The sequence below is a fragment of the Solenopsis invicta genome, chromosome 14 (genome assembly GCF_016802725.1).
Source record: "Solenopsis invicta isolate M01_SB chromosome 14, UNIL_Sinv_3.0, whole genome shotgun sequence".
Classification (NCBI taxonomy): Eukaryota; Metazoa; Arthropoda; class Insecta; order Hymenoptera; family Formicidae; genus Solenopsis; species Solenopsis invicta.
In genome coordinates, this window is record NC_052677.1 from 11,359,447 (window position 1) to 11,377,759 (window position 18,313).

General features: G+C 35.5%; 2 protein-coding genes across 11 annotated transcripts in view; one reads left to right on the top strand and one right to left on the bottom strand.

Moving 5' to 3' along the window:
- Positions 1-538: 538 nt before the first annotated feature.
- LOC105199254 (DNA topoisomerase 2-binding protein 1) lies at positions 539-10,778 on the bottom strand. 4 transcript variants are annotated; one of them, XM_026137963.2, is made up of 26 exons: positions 10,409-10,778; positions 10,135-10,274; positions 9,590-9,722; positions 9,407-9,514; positions 9,086-9,292; positions 8,724-8,940; positions 8,459-8,596; positions 8,298-8,374; positions 8,040-8,209; positions 7,590-7,731; positions 7,206-7,323; positions 6,774-6,971; positions 6,489-6,670; positions 6,159-6,325; positions 5,776-5,981; positions 5,377-5,498; positions 4,953-5,171; positions 4,810-4,872; positions 4,522-4,688; positions 4,188-4,306; positions 4,036-4,100; positions 3,517-3,648; positions 3,251-3,451; positions 2,852-3,081; positions 2,691-2,754; positions 539-2,320 (listed from the first exon to the last, which is right to left on the bottom strand). In XM_026137963.2, exons 1-26 carry the CDS (start codon positions 10,517-10,519, stop codon positions 2,162-2,164), a joined length of 3,855 nt encoding a protein of 1,284 aa, XP_025993748.1. In that variant the 5' UTR covers positions 10,520-10,778; the 3' UTR covers positions 539-2,161. The 4 variants fall into 4 exon arrangements, with proteins under 4 accessions (XP_025993748.1, XP_039313340.1, XP_025993747.1 ...); XM_039457406.1 differs by having other exon boundaries at positions 6,774-6,923; positions 9,590-9,725; XM_026137962.2 differs by having other exon boundaries at positions 9,590-9,725.
- Positions 10,779-14,113: 3,335 nt separating this feature from the next.
- Positions 14,114-18,313, top strand: part of LOC105199239 (protein sidekick) — a 41,017-nt gene continuing 36,817 nt past the window's right edge. For 6 of the 7 annotated variants that reach the window (XM_039457616.1, XM_039457617.1, XM_026137954.2 and 3 more), the window contains exon 1: positions 14,114-14,609. In XM_039457616.1, coding sequence (XP_039313550.1) covers positions 14,288-14,609 — 322 coding nt within the window. In that variant the 5' untranslated portion in view covers positions 14,114-14,287. The remainder of the gene's footprint in view (positions 14,610-18,313) is intronic. The other variant, XM_011166234.3, reaches the window with a different exon arrangement.

The window sequence follows — 18,313 nt, forward strand, 5'->3', positions numbered from 1 at the left end:
TATTATGTAAATATAATCTTGCAATTCTATCGAACATTTAGCATTACCAGCAATACATGAGTATGCTTTCAAGAAACAATGATTTCAAAAATTGTACAAAACATAATTGTTATTAATGTAACAAATTAATAAATGAAATTGTCAATTAATTTGTAAAAGAGAATTTTTTAAAATTATTTTCCATGTAAAAGAGGCTTTTAATTAAACTCATTACTTGTACTATTGATATGCATACTCTTTTAAGTTTTTTTGACAAAATAAATAAGATGTTATGTAACTTAAAAGTAAAAATGCAGCAAATACGCATGATAAGCAAGAACGATAAAAAATATAATATCAAAGAAATTTGCTAAGTCATTTATCAATACATAACAAATGCTACATTCAATATACTAGGTGTCACAGAAATTAACAGGAAAAACTGCAGTAGAAAAGTTGACAACAAAAGAATATTAAATAATTTAAGTATTTTTTTTTATTTTGGACAATAATTTTCTAAAATATGGGAATTTAGTTTGTCTATAAATCTTGAGCTGTGATTCGAAGTAGTCCGTCGTTAATTACAAGCATATTAATTTTCAATTTTTTGTTCGGGGTTTTGATTGCGTAAAGTGCATAGTCATTACATGATTATTATATGTGCGACTTGAATTTATAAAACCATTAATTCGGAATAAAAAATTTAATGCACTTTAATGCATCTTCTGCAATTTAATTCCATTTAATCGTTAGGTATGCGGGTAGGAATTTTGCCAATAGCTGTGAAACTGATAGCAGTTCTACGAGATTGCGAGGTTGCGTTGAATCCCTCATGGAATCGTCCTCGTCGATGAATGAAATATAGTCATCACCACGCCATCAGTTCTAGTAGAATTCCTGCTGAACTTCAAGAAGATGCGTTAACCAAAAATACATCACTGTTACAATTTTTATATTTATTATTTTAGTATGTATTAGAAATATTTGGTCTAACAGATATGATAGTAGGACATGAATGACTCTTTGCAGTGGAAATAATTTCTGTGATTATTAGTGAACTTTCTACAGTATACAATAACTTTTCTTACAATTATTTGAATATTTTATTGATATGATACAAAAATAATGATATGTGTCTATTTAAATATTACTAGGGGTGTGCGGGTACCTAAGAATTCGGGATCGGGTCGGGACCCGAAAGTTTGTTAAGTTCGGGTACCCGAAAAATTTCGGGTAACCAAAACTTACGGGTATCCGAAATCGGGTCGGATCCGAAATCGAGTCGAGTCCCGAAATTGGGTCGGGACCCAAAGTCAAAACGGAATCCCAAAATTTTGTAATTTTGAGTACTCGGATCTAAAGTCGGGTCAAGTAGCGGTCAGAGATCTAGATACTTTAGACACTGATGTGAGAAAAAAATTACTAAATTTACGTAAGGCATTTCGTTTATATTGAATTAAATTTCAATACTGCTAATGAAATATTTACTTACAGTACATAAGTATTTACTTAATAAAAAATGATAAATTAATGGTCATTCCTTGTATTAAATAAATATATATTTACGTTCGGAAAAAATTTTATTAGGGCAATATTTAAACAAATAATTATTAAAATTTAGTAATTTTTTTCTCACATTAGTGTATAAGGTATTTAGATCTGTGACCACTCTTTGACCCAATTTTAAATCCGAGTACTCAAAATTTACAAAATTTTGGGACTTTGTCTCGATTTCGGGTTCCAACAGGATTTCGGAACCCGACTCGATCACGAAAAAAAAATCCCGATCCGACCCGAAACTCGGGTACCCGTAATTTCGGGTACCCGCACATTCCTAAATATTACACAAAAAATATTTTTTAATTCTGTCGAATATTTGACTCTACCAGATACTTCATGATTATACTTTCGAAAAACAGGCATTTTAAAACATTTCTTTCATAAAACAATTATACAAAATATATGACTGTCATGAAATAGATAAATTTTATATTAATCAGTCAATTGATCACTTATGTTTATAAGAAATCTTGATTTTGGCTCATTGATACCAAGATTATGAATTCGCTATATACACTGAACTATGAACGCTATGCAACAATATAGTATTGTAATATATCAATATGATAAAAACCATTGATGCATGAATTATAAATTAAGCACAATTTTGATTCTACTCTGGCTACTTGGGCAGTAGCGTCAAGTATTTCTTGAATTCTGGGAGTACGCAATCCCGTGGATTAAGCGGCGTCTCTGCCGTCAGATAATCGCTGAGATATTGCGGCAAGAAGCAGAGGATGCCTTTGCTAGCCAGCATAGCCCAATCTACTGGCTGGTTTACCTGTTTATAACAATTAAATATCTTATCTTCAAAACAAATTATACATTAGCTGTAATGCATATAAATATACAATTATAAATTTTCTGCAGGGCAACAAGCATTTCTTATCATTTTTTGTTCCAATCTTTGTAAGTTACAATAAAATCAATTATTTTAAAATAAATTTATTTTTCTCTATTTAAGTTGTATATTCAGTATTAAATTGTCAATTTTGTGTGTGTGTGTGTGTGTGTGTGTGTCTGTGTGTGTGTGTGTGTGTGTGTAATCTAAATAATTTATAATTAACTAAAAAAATTTCTGAAAAAAAAAAAACATTAACTGAATTGCATTGTATTTTATAATTTATTCTAAGAAATAAAATAATGCTTACCTGTTTTACATTAACAAAGCAATGTGTGATTTTATGTCCAGACAGATTAGCATCGTAAGGAGGTCTACAATCAAATTGAAAGGATCACGATAACAAATAATCTCGATAACGGATAACTTTTTTCTCTTTTTATGGAAAAAAAAAATTTTATTGATACGTACTTTGCTTGCACGACCATGCCGCCACCAGCTTTAATCAGTCTCTTAAACTGATCATATTTCTCTTCGGAAACCATTAACAGAGCCACTATATTGGAAAATGGACCATGCAATTCTTTCTGCAATTTCAGTCGCCACCTATAAACGGCAGCTGCGATTGCAATCTCGATTTCACCATTTGGTTTTGGAATTTTATTTTTGCTCTTTGGGTTGCCCCATTCATACTCTTCTTCCTACAAAAATATTATTCGCGAATGATATCGTAAAAAGTTAAACGTAATACAAATCAAATACAATTAATTTTATTTTTCTCTCAATTTAAGAAATTGAGAGAAAAATGTACTCTTAAGAATCAGCATATTAGTTCCCTGATTTGTCCTTAATATTAAGAAATATACTAACGTCGAGAAATTTTCCATCTTGTTCAGAATCACGTAGATATGAGCAATGTAGGACCCACTTTCCAGCAGCTACACTACCAAGCATTTTTTCGTTTCTGGAAAGCCTGATGCACAAGAGATGCGTGGCACTGTTGTCGAAATTTGCATCCGTCGACACCTCTCCGCCTAGGTCTCTTATCACTTGTTCGTATGCATTTTTTTCCTATTAAAATATGTTAAAATAATTATTGAAATCAAATAGCATTGTTATATCAAAAAGTGTAATACCTTTATACCCGACAGCATAAATTTTCGTTTTATCGATGATCTACATTCATGTTCCTCGAGATTTTCGTCGACATGTTCTTCGCTAATTACATTGCTGTGATTATCTTTACTCGACCGTTTATCCAAGATTGACTGTAAAGAACAATTAAGTGAATTTATGAAAAGTAATGGCTATAAAATCTGCGAAAAATGAAAAATTAATATCGATATAGTGTCAAAAATCCTTATACTAAAATTTATCTCATTTTGATCAAAACAGTTAAGATAATATAATAAATTCTATTAAAAAATTGTATAAGTTTCATATAACATATAAACATCAAATTATATATGCCCTATGGAATTTTTACACTTGTTCCTTTTATTTTTTATTGCATAAAAAGAATGTAAAAACTATATTAAAATGTATATTTTAAGTAGATTTAAGAAAGCTAATGAATGTGTCAAAAATAAAGTTTGTATTCATGTATTTTCAAATGTGTGAAAATCGTTTAAAAAGGAAAAAAAATCATTGCATACTCGCTTTGGATGATCCGGATCTTCCCATACAATGGCATCGATAGGCTGCGAATCCTTTATTATACCTATGTTTGTAAAATAAAAGTCAGTGAGTATTATGCAAAAAAGTTAAAAATATCTGTTCAGCAATGTCATGATATATGAATACTTGCATTTTTGTATATGATCAGAAGTTTCGTTGTACGTCTTCATATTTTCCCAGGACAGCGAGTGTCTATTTTCAGGAGTACTCGATGTTCGTTGTAGCATTTGATCCAACTGCGCTATTTGCCTATTCATAACAAAGCGAAATTTAAATCTCTCTTATCAGTATTAGTAAATGCAATAACACATCATAAAAAACCAAAGGTATCTTTTTAAAAGTATAACAATTATAATAAAATGTTTCATATAACGTTATAACTTTCAAAATATTTCTGTCTTATTACTGTATATACTTTATCTTATTAATTCCATTTATTGTATCTTATTGATAGAAATACGTACATGTTTATTTCATTATTTGGTATCGGGTTATCTTCTTCATTAAAGTCAAGTTTTTGTATAATAGACGTAGAAATTGACGGAGCAGTTTTGTTAGACTGATCATCGATCTGCTCTGCACCTCTCTCCGTAATGGAATCATTATGCCTCACTTCATTCGATTCATGTTCCTAAAAGCAATAAAAATAGTAGCTTTATTATAATTTTGTTAGAAAAAATTGCGTTATAAAAAATTATATTACAAAATATTCGCAACAACGATTATACAGCTTCTGAACATATTTGTTTTACCTTTTCAATTTGACCTGCGTTCTTTATTTTTTCCCATAACTGCCTCTTCAAATCGGAAAGCGGCTGCAAATAGTGCTTGATTATAGTACATTAACTCAAGTACATAAATAGAAATTATTTTTAATCAAGAAGACGCTACTCACAGTGCTAGGCGGGCGTCGTTTGAACGGCGGCTCTGATGTTTGTAAATCTGGAAAATTATCCACCCATTTAATCCACCCTTTTCGTGTGTCCGGCGAAGGATTGGGCTTAAAGACCTGTCCATACGGAGTCTCTGGTGTGGACACGTGAAACGGTGATTGTGGTGTTTGGTGCATTACGAGACTGAGCCTCTTATTTATTAATGGAGTTTCACCGGCGTCCTATTTAACATCATTAAACTTCTAAACCGAAATAAATCTTGCAGTATATACGCTAAATAATTTTAATTGCACTTAATAAATAAAATTTTGATAAATATGTTAAATTCCATTTGCATTAATATCATTTGTTATTAATATATTGTAAAGATAAATATATTGTAAAGATAAAAAAAATATTAATGTCCTATCTTGTAATAATACCCACCTTAAATTGAGATAAACGACGTTTCGGTGTAATAATGTTTCTTGATGTGGCTTCTCCAGACAAATCTAACCTACTCTCGCTCAAAAGATTTGTTTGGCTGGTGATATTTGATCTATCAGGTGCTTTTGATACATATGTACATTAAATTATATACAAACACAGAAACAAAGATTTACAAACTATATTAAATTTTAATTTTTTAAATATAAATTTTAAACAAGTAAAAAATAACTTCTTCAATTATTAGACAGAATATTGAAATTTGTAGTATTCTCATTTATAATGAGTTTACTACAATAATATCATAATATAAGCCTTAAAATTGAAATTTAATACAAAAAAAACAAACAAAAAAATGCATGTAATAAATAATTGATGACTAAATATAAATCAATTTACCTCTTGTTTCTCCAACAAGAAATGGGGTTTCGTCTACGAATGTTAATTGATCTGCGCAAGTTTTCAACCATTCAGCAGTGACAGCCGGCAATTTCCATCTCACAGCCGCATTATATTTGTTTCCTTCCGGGGACGGGCAAACCAGATGCGTACTGACATGTGTATTCTTTTCAGCATTAACTTTTCGCGCAAACATATCTTGACATCTAGAAATATTAAAAGGAAATGCTTATCAAAGTTTCTATTTATGACTAATTTTTTCATATAGTATAATCCATATTCCCATTATGCACATGAAAATGTAAATCCTATATATATATGGATTTTAATGCCAAATTTTCGTTTTATGTGATGTAATACTATATATGGTTAATATTCGTTACATAGCCCCAAGTTCCATAGCCAATGTTGAAAGGTAATCTCGTTCGACTCCAGTATACATGCTCATCGTTATGACACATTCAGATAATGGATTACAACGTTTTCTAATAGATATTGGTCTGTGATAATATTTCAATTCCACGATTTGCTCCTGTTTTATGCAATCTTCCTATTAAAATAAAAAAATTGACAATGTTATATAGATATCATTACCTATATTTTTAAAAAGATTAAATGTGATTTTATTTATTAGTAAAGAATAGATTTAAATTGTTGAAAACATAAAAAAGTTTTTAATTAAAAAAAATAAAGAATTAATAAAAAATACTTACGATAAACAAATGGCTCACGATTTCATTCACAGTATGTTGTAAGGGTGCTCCTTGCACAGGCACAACACCGTAATCTGGGATACCATTATAGGTTTTCGAAATTAAGCGTCCACCCAACATTACAATTGTTTCCTCTATGTGATTGTCCTCATTGTCAAAACCAGTCACAACAAATGTTAAACCTGCACATTCAAAAGTCTATATTAATATATAAATTATTAACATTTCCTAAAAAATCACTAGTAAAAATATATATGACTAAAATAAGAATAAAACTGCAATTACCTTTGAACAATTGTTCATTCACTGTGCAATTTTGGCTGAGCAGCACAGTATTATCATTTTCCATATTTTTGGTTGGTGCAACATTTAATGAACAAATTTCACTGGTGCGCACATATTTAGTGTCATTTAAATTTTCTTGATCTTTACCTTCTGAAATAGGTTTCGTAAATTCCCGCACACTATTAACACTACATGAATCTATAATGCAATTACAATACTTATAATGAGGCATCAATCACATTCACATGATATTCATCCATTGAATATATTTTATAAAAATCTTAGTGTAAACCAATTTAATATTCTTATAAACGCCGGAAAATATTGTTTTGTTTCAAATTCATTAGTATATAAATATGTGTATAAAATATGCTTGTAAAATATATAATACAAATATTTTATTAGAAAAGATAATCTGTATTATTGCATTACCGTTACTTTCTTGCAAATATTGTTGTACGAGATCAGGTTGCTCATTTTCATTTTCAGGTGCAACTTTTTTAAAAGATGGCACAGGAGGTCTCTTTGGTCGTTGCAACAATTGTAAGTTCTAAAATAATATACAAATATACATTAATCATTGTAATACTTCAATATACTAAAACAAATATGTAATAGTAAACATTTATTAATATAATGTTATAATATTAATAAATAATTCAAAATTCCAGATTATTTTTTAATTATTTTTTGTTTATTCATAAAAAGAATTACTTAAAAAAAAAACACTATAAAAACATAGTTTAATGAAACATCTACATTCTAGAAAATTCGAAATATTATAAGTTTTCAACAAATATAAATTATTTTAAATACCTTCTTACTGAGCGGTGAAGCAGGTGTCTCCACATTTTTCTTAGATGCTTCATTTTTTGCTTCAAATAAAAAGTTTTCTTCCGATGCAGGTCGTTTCAGCTTAATGCTCTCCTCTAACCAGTCTATGTTCAATATGTAAGGACTGTGCAAAATAATATATATATTAAAAAATTAAAATTATAAAAACAAAAAAATGCTAATTAAAAAGTTCATCTATATACAGTTTATATAAATTATATTTGATATTTATACATATGTAATAAACTTTTGATAAAACTTGAAAACACAATCTTTATTTACATTTAAGAAAAACAACATTTTTTAAAATTTATTTTTTAAATTATAAGTAAATATATATAAATGTAAGCTTTATTTATTTTATACCTAGTTTATATAAGTTAAAAAAATTACAGCAAAAATAAATTGTTTTATTCACCCGGCATTACATACCATAAACCTCTTGATTTAATCATTTTCAGTTCTGTAGAGGCTTTATTCTCGTCGCCAACAATCACATGTGTCACAGCATCAGATACGTCATCAAGGCGCGTTGCACCGCCAACGTTTAATATTCTATTCAGTTTATCTCTAACACTTGTCACAAATCCAACAAGATAAATCTGCAAACAAGATAATGCTCATAAAGTTGAAATTTAAAAAAAAAAAAAAAGCATAATGTGTACTATAAAAACTTCAAGAAAAATTTACATTACATCCATCCAGAAATGGTCCAGCTGACTTTGCTTCGCCGAAAGTAAGTCGGTCCAAAACGTTTAGCTTAGTGACTACACAAAAGAAAATACAAGTATGCTCACTTGAATTATAAAAATAATTTCAGTATATATTAATATTCAGTGATAAATACTTACCGTCGGAAAATTTACTAGTTACTGTATGTACACGAGAAAAATTTGATATCGTCGAACTAAGAGTTTCATTTATATAATTATTTTGATGTTTATCATGTGCTATAGAGCTAATTTCAGAACAGTTAAGCAATTCTCGAGCTAAAAAATAGATTAAAAAATGCTGTTTATTCCATTATTAATTTTCAATTTAATCATTATACTAAAGTAATTAATATAACTACTTAAGTTGTTAAAATACAATTTACTCTCTACATTATATACATACTATTTGGTTTTTCTGGTGTTGAACATGCTTTCACAGATTTAATAATAAAGTTACGGAAAGGTAGAGCGTATCCTACTTTAATACTTTCATACATCCAATCAAGTTTCAGACAAGGAATATTATTTTCCATAGCGTACTTTAGTTTATCGCTCAACGGACCGTTTTCGGAGGCTAAAACCACTCGAACTTTTGTTCCATCAAGAGGACCCATAAATGTCTACAATAAGAAAATATAACATTACAGCAAATTACTAAATTTTTTCAATATTGTTATATACATTAATTTTAGAGATAATACATAACTTTAAGTAAAAACAAATAAGTCTATTATTATTATTACATATACATAAAATTTAACTCACTCCTCCATGGCTATGTATCACACGTTTAACTTCTTCTTTCTGACTTTTGTGAAGATTTGTTGAGGTTACTATTAGATTCATAAAAACTGGACATTTATATTTATCAAAAGTCTCATCATCTGCTCTAATCACCTCCTTCAAATTTGCTTTCCAGACAGCTTCTATCCATTCTTTTGTCATAACTGGTATCTTTATTTCTACAGCACCCTGAAAAGCCATTGCACTGCATTTTAATCACACAAAATTCTATATATACAATTTATTTTTCATAAAAGCTAATTAAAAATTAATGATATATTATATTTAAATAAATAATCTTACCTCATATTTTGCGGACATTACAGAATCTGCTACTAAATGTGTTACACAACCTCTGAATTTTTTTGTAAAAAAGCCACCCATATATTCAACCCGTTGTTGTATCCAATCCTGTAATAATGATTAAAACTGTCACTCTTGCAAACAATCAAAGTATTTTTACAGAAAATTGCACAATAGTTGTACCTTGGTTTCTTGATTGAAACCTGATGCACATATACACATTTTTCTCATAGCAGTTGTGTATATTGGGCTTTTCCCTTCTGGTATTGATTCTCCATTTGTAAAACAAATAAGCAGGCACTTTGGTGATACAATTCTGCTAAAATATAATTCAGCAATTAAATATCCCTTCACTTAGACATTTTTTACTAACATATTAAATTAAATCATAAAATACACATTTATTGTTGTAACATAAACATTAATCCTAAAATCCTATTCATATTTTTCTTACATTAACACTTATATAATTAAGAACTTTTTAAATGCTTTTTAATATTTATTTTATAGGTTATAAAGTATTATAATGACTTAAGTAAGACAATTGTAACAAAAAACTTTATTAAATGTTATTTCAAACTATCAAAATTTAATACTACATAAACTGTATTAAACTGAATTAGTACTTGGATAAAAATTCATCCACTGTAGCAGTCTAGGATTAACTAGAAATTAATATTTTATTTTAAAAATTAGTCCATAACAAAGTTAGTTCTTTATAAACTTACGAGCATTTGTAATCTTTTAATTTCTCAAAAAGATCACCTTCAAATTCCTCTATAATAAATACATCATTTTTCACTGGCTTCATGTTATTGCAAACCTCCTCGCTAACCCATTCTGGATTCAATCCTAGCTCACTGCATTTCTAAAAAAAAAAAAAAAAATTAAAACAATAAAATAAATAAAATAAAAGTTTCGTCTCTATAATCTCAATTAATGCTTCGAGAAACGGAGACGGAAACATTTTGATTACATAGTGAAATACGAGAATGTACGAACGTTAAACGCCTGCCACATTTGCTCGCTGCAAACATCTTCGGAGTCTAGATGTTTCGGTACGACAAAGTGAATGTTTACGTCGCACTCAACCTGACTTTCCTGGGTCATCATTTGCTCTGAAGTGAATTGCGCGGCTGAGCACGTTTTACAAACGGTGCGAATGAATACGGTATAGGACGGCGATCCGATGCATTTCGGTACAAAACTCAAGGCGGAGAGCGGAGGCTGGAAATTGAGACACGATGCAAGATACTACTCAAAATAAGCACAGTCCGTTCACGCTCAGATCTCGTGCGTGGTCAAACAGATGAGAGCAGATGAGAGCACCGACACCTGCCGACACCCGACACCGACGTATTGGCGGGACGAACAAATATCCGCGCTACCAACTGAATGTAAATGAAAAGCATTCAACAGACACTCAGCGCACTCTTGCAGTGGAGTATTTCTTACCTACGAGCTCTGCCTCTGAAGTGATACACTTTAGAAAGACTTTCGGAACGCAACGATAGAAGCGCGCAGTCACGCACTTGCGCAGTAAATGGTAAACGACTGTTTTAACAAAGTTTCGTCAAGAAAACGTTCGAAATCTTTCGAGTCGAAGAATTTTCGAAAGTTCAAAGAGATTTTATTCCCTCGCTTGCGGCGGTAAGTTTAAGGGTACGCTCACATGAGATGGCGAATGGCGAAACTGCGGAACGTTTATGATTGATAGCGGCTTCATTCGGCTGATTTTGTCGTTTTCTTTTTCCATTTTTAGCGGAATAACTTCTGCGCATGTATTCGTCTTTCACGTGTTGTCACGAAGAAAAGCAAAAGACTTAATTAATTCATAAATAATGAATTTATTAATTTTACTAATTCATAAAATAATTATCATTACGATATTGATTTCATGCTATCTCCTGCTAAAAACCGTAGTTTTATGTATAGTCGAGTTTCAGGCAAGATGAAATCCCGAATTACTTGTTTTTTGGTCATAACAGGTCCAACTAATTTTAATAATTCATCAAATAATTGAGGTAGCAATCTAAAATAATCATATATTTTTCTTCAGCTTGAGCCTGCATTTCCTTCGCAAGATTTGCACTTGCTGCTTGCAATAATCTTCTTTCTGCGTCGGAAACTCGGGATATGAGGCAGCGGAGAATTAAGATGCACAACATGACTAAACACGGCATCATGCATTCGACACGACGGATGTCGGTATACGAAGGCCGATATTTCACTTTCGGCAGTCCACGACACTCTCGAAACACTCGCTCGCATCAAACACTCGTCCAGGATAATGAGTTGAAATGCGCTGCGATGCATCATAATCTTCTGCCGTGCTCCCTAACTGACCGACTGCTGGCACTGCGTAGCAGCGGCGATAGCGACGCAGTGGCGCGCAGGCGTGTGGGGGAGTGGGGATGATCACGCGCTAGTCACGCAGCTACGCAGGTCGCAGTACGCAGTGCCAGCAGTCGATCGGTTAGGGAGCACGGCAGAAGGTCGCGGTGCGTCGCAGCGCGTCGCAGCGCATTTCAACTCGTATCCTCGTCATCTCGTACGAGTGTTTGATGCGAGCGAGTGTTTCGAGAGTGTCGTGGACTGCTGAAAATCAAGTGTCGGCCTTCGTATCGATGTCTGTCGTGTCGAATGCATGGTGCGAAGTCGCGTCGCGTTCAATCGTGTTTCGCAGCTTCTCCGTTGCCTCTTATTCCGAGTTTCCGCCACGCGTGAGCACCGGGAGGGTTTCGAGAGTTCCGAAAACGAAAGCTCGCGCGTTCGTGCCAAGTATGAATCAAGGCGAATCGTCGTGAGGAGAATCGGGGTCCTTCGTGTCGCTCAGACGACAATGATCAGTCGGGATGGAATGAAGTCGCGTCGCGCGTTCAATCGCGTCTTCTCCGTTGCCCTGTATCCCGTATCTCGAATTTTTGACGAGCACGAGTACCGGGGATGCCGAAAACGAATCAAGTGTCGCACGTTTGTGCTAAGTAAAATCGAGAGAAGAAGGATCTTGAATCTTTGAAAGCGACTACGAGACGGAGCTGGTCGAAGCGATCAGCGAACAGTATGTTCTGCTTGAGTTAAATCCATTGGTCAATTTATTCAGATTTTTATTTTTTAAATATTAGAGACTCCAGGTGAAAATCTTTTTCTAAACATTTAAAATTTAATGTAAAAGTTTTCCGAATTTTATAAATATTTTAAAAATTTCCCAGATTTACATACGAATTTAGACACATTTCAGAAATGTTGAGAAAGTCCTACATATGTCTTTTTTAGAAGAATTCTTCATATACATACATGAATTTCGAAATAAGATTTATCATTTTATAATTTTCGATGAAATCACGAAATCTGAGAAATTTAAAGTTTTTAGAGTGAGAAATCTTAAAATATTTCAGAATTTACATACATGAAATAGATCTATTTCTGAAAAGTATTCCAATCCATATAAAAAATTTGGGAAAAATTTTGATCAGAGATATACGACATTTAACGGGAAAACTTTCAAGAAGATCATCTCGCAAATTGTCACGATCGCAGTTGCGAAATTTGCTAGTCTCTCCTCTTTGCATTCAACAAGTGTCAGGCTGTCGCAAACACATTCACAAACGAATCTCTGCTCGCAACCGCTCTCAGAAATTCCCTAGCTGCGGCGGCGTTCGATTGGTCGCCGACGAGTTTCCTAGCCGCAACGTCGGTCGCCCGCCGATGCGTTGGCGAACGCGGTCGGGCGAGAAGCGCGAGCAGCGACGATTGGCCGGTCAGTAGTGGCTGCGACGGGCATGCGCGTGCACGCGATTTTAAGTTGACGCTCCTCGCCCGTCGTCCGAACGCGTTCGCCGAGCGACGCGGTGCAAGCGCGTCAACCGCAACGGGCACCCCGAACGGGCGTCCCCGAGTCATCGAAACGACCGTCGTCGCCGAAGGAGGAGGGTGGCGGGCCAATCTCGCGCGGCTCGCGAACGAGGTCGTCGCATTCCTTCCGGCGTCCCGCCCGTTATCCCCCGCGAAGTTGTCCGCGAGCGGTTTTAACGGTGTTGTGAGACACCTTCGCCAGGTGTTGCCAGGTGTTACCAGGTGAACGTGTGCGCGTCGCCTTCCCTGCCGCTGAGCGGGAAGTCTGTTCGCGGGTGGCGAACAGAGTTCTTCGTCGCCGTCGAATGTTTTTCTCCTTGACACCGCGAACGCCCCGCGTGTGCGTGCGTGCGTATTCCACACGCGATCCTCGCGGCAAGTTCAAGCGCGCGTCGCGTCGTCGACGAGAGTGAAAATAACCGAATCGCGATCGGTCACGTCGCGGGGATCGCCTCGGCCGATCCCACGACCGAACGGCGAACATTCGAGAGCGAACGAGAAGGACGAAGGAGGACGATCGATCTCGATCGATACGGGTTACCTCCCATCGCCGACTCCTGTGGATTCTCACGGACCTGACGTCTCGCGTGCGGAGCGACGAAGAGAGAAGAGGGACCGTGCGTGTGTGTGCATGTGTGCACGCACGCGCGCGCGCGTGTGTGTGTGAAAGGAAGAGCGAGAGGGCGAAGAGGACGCGAGATCGCTTCGCGAGGAATAACACGCACGATTTTCGTTTCATCATCAACCGCGTTCGTCCACCGCTTGCTGGCATATACACCTTTTCGCCGTTTCGTCGTCGTTTCTCCTCCTTTCTCTCTCTCTGTCTCTCTCTCTCTCTCTCTCTCTCTCTGTAGGGCACGCGAGCCACTTTTCCCCCCGCGCGCGCCCGCCGCTCGTCCACGGATCTTGCTGAATAAGAAGAAGGACGCGAGTCCGAGCGGCCCGAGCGCGTTCGCACGCCTCGCGCCTCCTTCGAACGCGATCCAGCGGAGGAAACGGAGGGGACGGGACTACGAGCATCGCGGAATGCGAGTCGCGAGTGGCGTGAGACGGGGACGCGGCGCGGATCGCCGCGATTGGCGTGAGCCCGCGCGCGCTTCCGCAGCCAGCATCTTACGCGCGGCGGCTGTGAGCGAAGGAGCAGCGGGCCACGACGGTGGAGAAGAAGGCGGCAGACGAAGACGAGGAGGAGGAGGAGGCGGAGGAGGAGGGAGTGAGGTCAACGTCGCGCAACGGCGAGGCGAGAGGATGGTGCAGCGGCCGGCGGCGGCGGCGGCCTCCGCGAGGACGCGCGGCCTTCTCGCCGGTGTCTGCCTCGTCTGGATCATCGGCGGCATCTGCGCCACCGGTAAGTCGCCCCCCTCCCCCTCCCCCACCCTCTCGATTACGCAATGTTATTCTATCGTCCTCGCGATCGTGATAACGACAATTTTACCGTGACGTGCACGGTGACTCTCTTCAACTTGCAGGCGACCTGGCTTTTTCAACGGCGATTAATTTATCGAATGATCAAAATGATTATTTTGATCATTTTGATCAATGACTGTTTTGCTTACGCACGATTTTGGTCGTTTTGAAAGGGAGATTAGAACGGAGTAACGAATTGCATAAAAAATTTTGCGGTAAGCGAAATTCTGCCGGTTAAATTAATCGGAGTTTGGTCCAAGTCATCTTATTCCGAGAGTCTAGGCGCGAAACGATTCTGCGTGAAACACGGTAATCTTCGAATGTTTTCGTGGTTTTGAAACGTAAGGAGAGCGGACGAGTTTTTTTAATTCATCGATTGATCAATTGCATTACGCGCAAATGCAGAGCTAGCTTTCGTATAATGCTGATCAATCGATGAATCAAGAGACTCGCCCAACGTCGGAAGAGCGGAGCTGGAGAGAGAGAGAGAGATGAAAAGAAGATGCTAGGGCGAATGAATTCGTTTGTTTAAACATCGAGCAGCTACCGCTTTGTATCATGATAGACTTCGAGAGATTCTCAAGTAACGCACGCGCGACGGTACTGCAATATACACATATGTAAATAATTGATGGTCGGTGGAGAGAATTTTATCTTTTCTAGTAGTTTGCATGAAACGTTCTTTCTAACAATAATCGAAGTATACTACGGATCTTGGAAGAGATCGAGCGGCAAGCTTCGAGAAATCTGCGTGACAAGTAGTTTTGCTGATCGTTGGTTTCTTCACGCCAGAGAATTTCTAAACTGTTTACGTCGTTTAACGAGGAAAAGTGGTTCAAATGACACATTTAAATAAAAAAAGGGGGATAATAAACGCGTAGATTTTTGCATTAATAAACCGGGACGTGGTTCATCTTATCTAGCTATCCATTTATTTCCGCCGAAGAGAAATGATATTTGCTGGAAGGGACCGGGATTTATGCAGGGAAAGATAATTTAGCTTACGCAAACGCATAAATAACCGTATGCAAACGCGTCGCACGCGCCTCTCGGTGATTACTTCTCAATAAACGCCGTCCCGCGGCGTTCGGAAACCCCCGGTGGACCAACACGCTGCGCCGGGGGGAAAAAATCTGCGAGATCTCCCCCAAGGGCGGTCGAGTGTGCGGCGTAGGAGCGAACCCTAATTGAGATTTATTACGACGTTAATCCGGACCAATTGTGCGAACGAAGTTAAACCGTTGACCTCTCGTCTCGTTTGATGGGGAAGTGGGGGGAGGGGGGAGGAAAGCTCAATAGTCGCGAGCACGTGCCGCGTATGGGGACAATTCCGAATTAACCCTTTCTATTCATTTTGCACGTTTCTTGCGTTTGGTGTGCGGCCAAAAGTCAGACGCATCAATACAAAAGATATTTTCACGAGACGAGCACGTTGAACATACACCGGGTGTTTGCAACAATTCGAACCTGGATTAAAGCAAAATAGCGAAGTAAATTATTTAGGATGTAGGGGCACTGCACCAGTCAATGAATAAATAAAAAATGAAACTAGTCAATGAACATATAAATGAAATTTTAATATAATGTTTTTCAATAAAAAAAAAAGATATTTTAATAAATTGGTATGAAAATTAGATCATATAAAATACAATTAATTTGCCATTATTTTAAAGTCTTATTATTTTAGTACTTTTCTAAAATAGTCATTTACTGGTGATTGGTGCAATAACCCTGTACATATCTTACTGCTAAAAATTTTAATTTTATAGATTGTTCTATTATTACATTTGTGTATCTGTATAAAACTTTTATAATCTCTTATTAGTTTAAAAATTATTTAACTTTTGCTTGTTCTTGATTCTGATGTAAAATCGCATTTTGTAGCATTTATTTGCAAATTTGACAAAGCAGTGACATTACGAATTAAATCAAAATTCTCACGTATTAATGAAACTCTAATAAATGTTCGTCCAAAGGTTCATTTGGATCCACTTGTTTAAAAATTATATATTCAAACTGCAGCAAAATATGATCGTTTTCGCTTCGTAAGCCATTTATTATAAGCCAAATTTTTCTTTTCTAAAAATTCGAGCATTTACTAAAATGTTTTAGGAAAAGAAAAAGAATAAGCCTAAGAAGCTTGCAGTTTTTAAATTTTGATAGCTTTTAATTGGTGAAGCCAAAACATCCTTAATTATCTCAATTATATTGCGAGAAATAGAACAAAAGCCGATTGTTCCTGTTTGCGGCTGAATAACCAACTACGTCTTCAAATATTTATCAAACGTCCAACTGCTTTTGAATTTATCTCGAGCTTGCTGAACCGACAGCTCGAACAGTCGAATCTTTGGTCAATTCCAAAAATAGATTTCCGTTCTTCAACTAACGTGAAGCTCGATCACGTCTGTTCGGAATCGTTTGAACAATTCGACGCGCGGTTGGAGCGAATCATCTTTTGTACGGGCCTTAAATTTAAAGTCACCGGCGCCGCTTCGGTTTTTCTAGAGGTGCAGATACAAGAAGACAAGAAGAGACAAAGGAAGGAAAAAAATAATCAACAATCTCGCTTTTCAATTTCGCTTCTGGCATGCGCGACTATCCGTAATGAGGACAGACCTCCATTGATTAAATTTACTCCGAACAACATCGAGCATTGATACCGGCTGACCAGCAGATAAAGGGAGATAAGAGCCACGACATCGGGGAGTCTCGTTTCTTTTCTACCAAATTGCGCGTTCTATTTTTCCATAAAAATCGAGCGATAAGTTCTCGTCTCGTAAAATTGATACTGTTTAGCTCGGCGAACATTATATAGAAAGCTACAAAATATCCGTCGTTAGATATGGCAGTAGATGGCTGTAAATGGTATAAATGAAAGAACGATTTTGCTCAAGTATCTGAAAATTAACTAAAAAGTTTTTAACAATTTAGCTATTAGATATACACAGTAGAAAGTATTATGTATTTATGTTAAAAATGTTCCTCGTTAAAATTTTTGTATTGAATTTTTATATTCGAATTAATTTAACATAATGTTATCATGTTGTTTAAATATTTCGTGTTAAATTAATATTCAACATTTCTTAGTGTCAAAATAAAACGATTTCGGTAAGAGTAAATGAACGTAAGGGTAAATGAATAAATAACAAAAATAACAATAAAAATAAAAATAGTTGTAATTAATAACAATAAAAAATAGTTGTAATAAATAACAATAAAAATAATTGTAACTTTGAATCGTTAATTCTAAGATACTTAATAAAATGTACGTATCAGTATATTACAAATGTTAATTTTACTGAAGAAATATGCTTCCACAATTTGTTTCCAAATTGTATCAAAGTGTGTTACACTTTTTGTGTTAATTTGGTACATAGAATTTGTGGTGTTACTTTCCAACATATTTACCTTGTGCTAAATTAACACAAAAATTTGAGTGGATTTTTTGGGACATGCCATGTTAAATTCAACACAAATTTTCCAACCGTGTAGAGATCTGAAGATAATTTTGAGAGACCGTCAAAATAATTATGAAGGATGGTGAGCAATGTTGCAAAAAGTCGTGATATTCTAGCATCTTGCAGTTTAGACGTCCTACATAATTATTTTTTGTGATTTTAACGAAAATTAGTGAATTTTCCGATC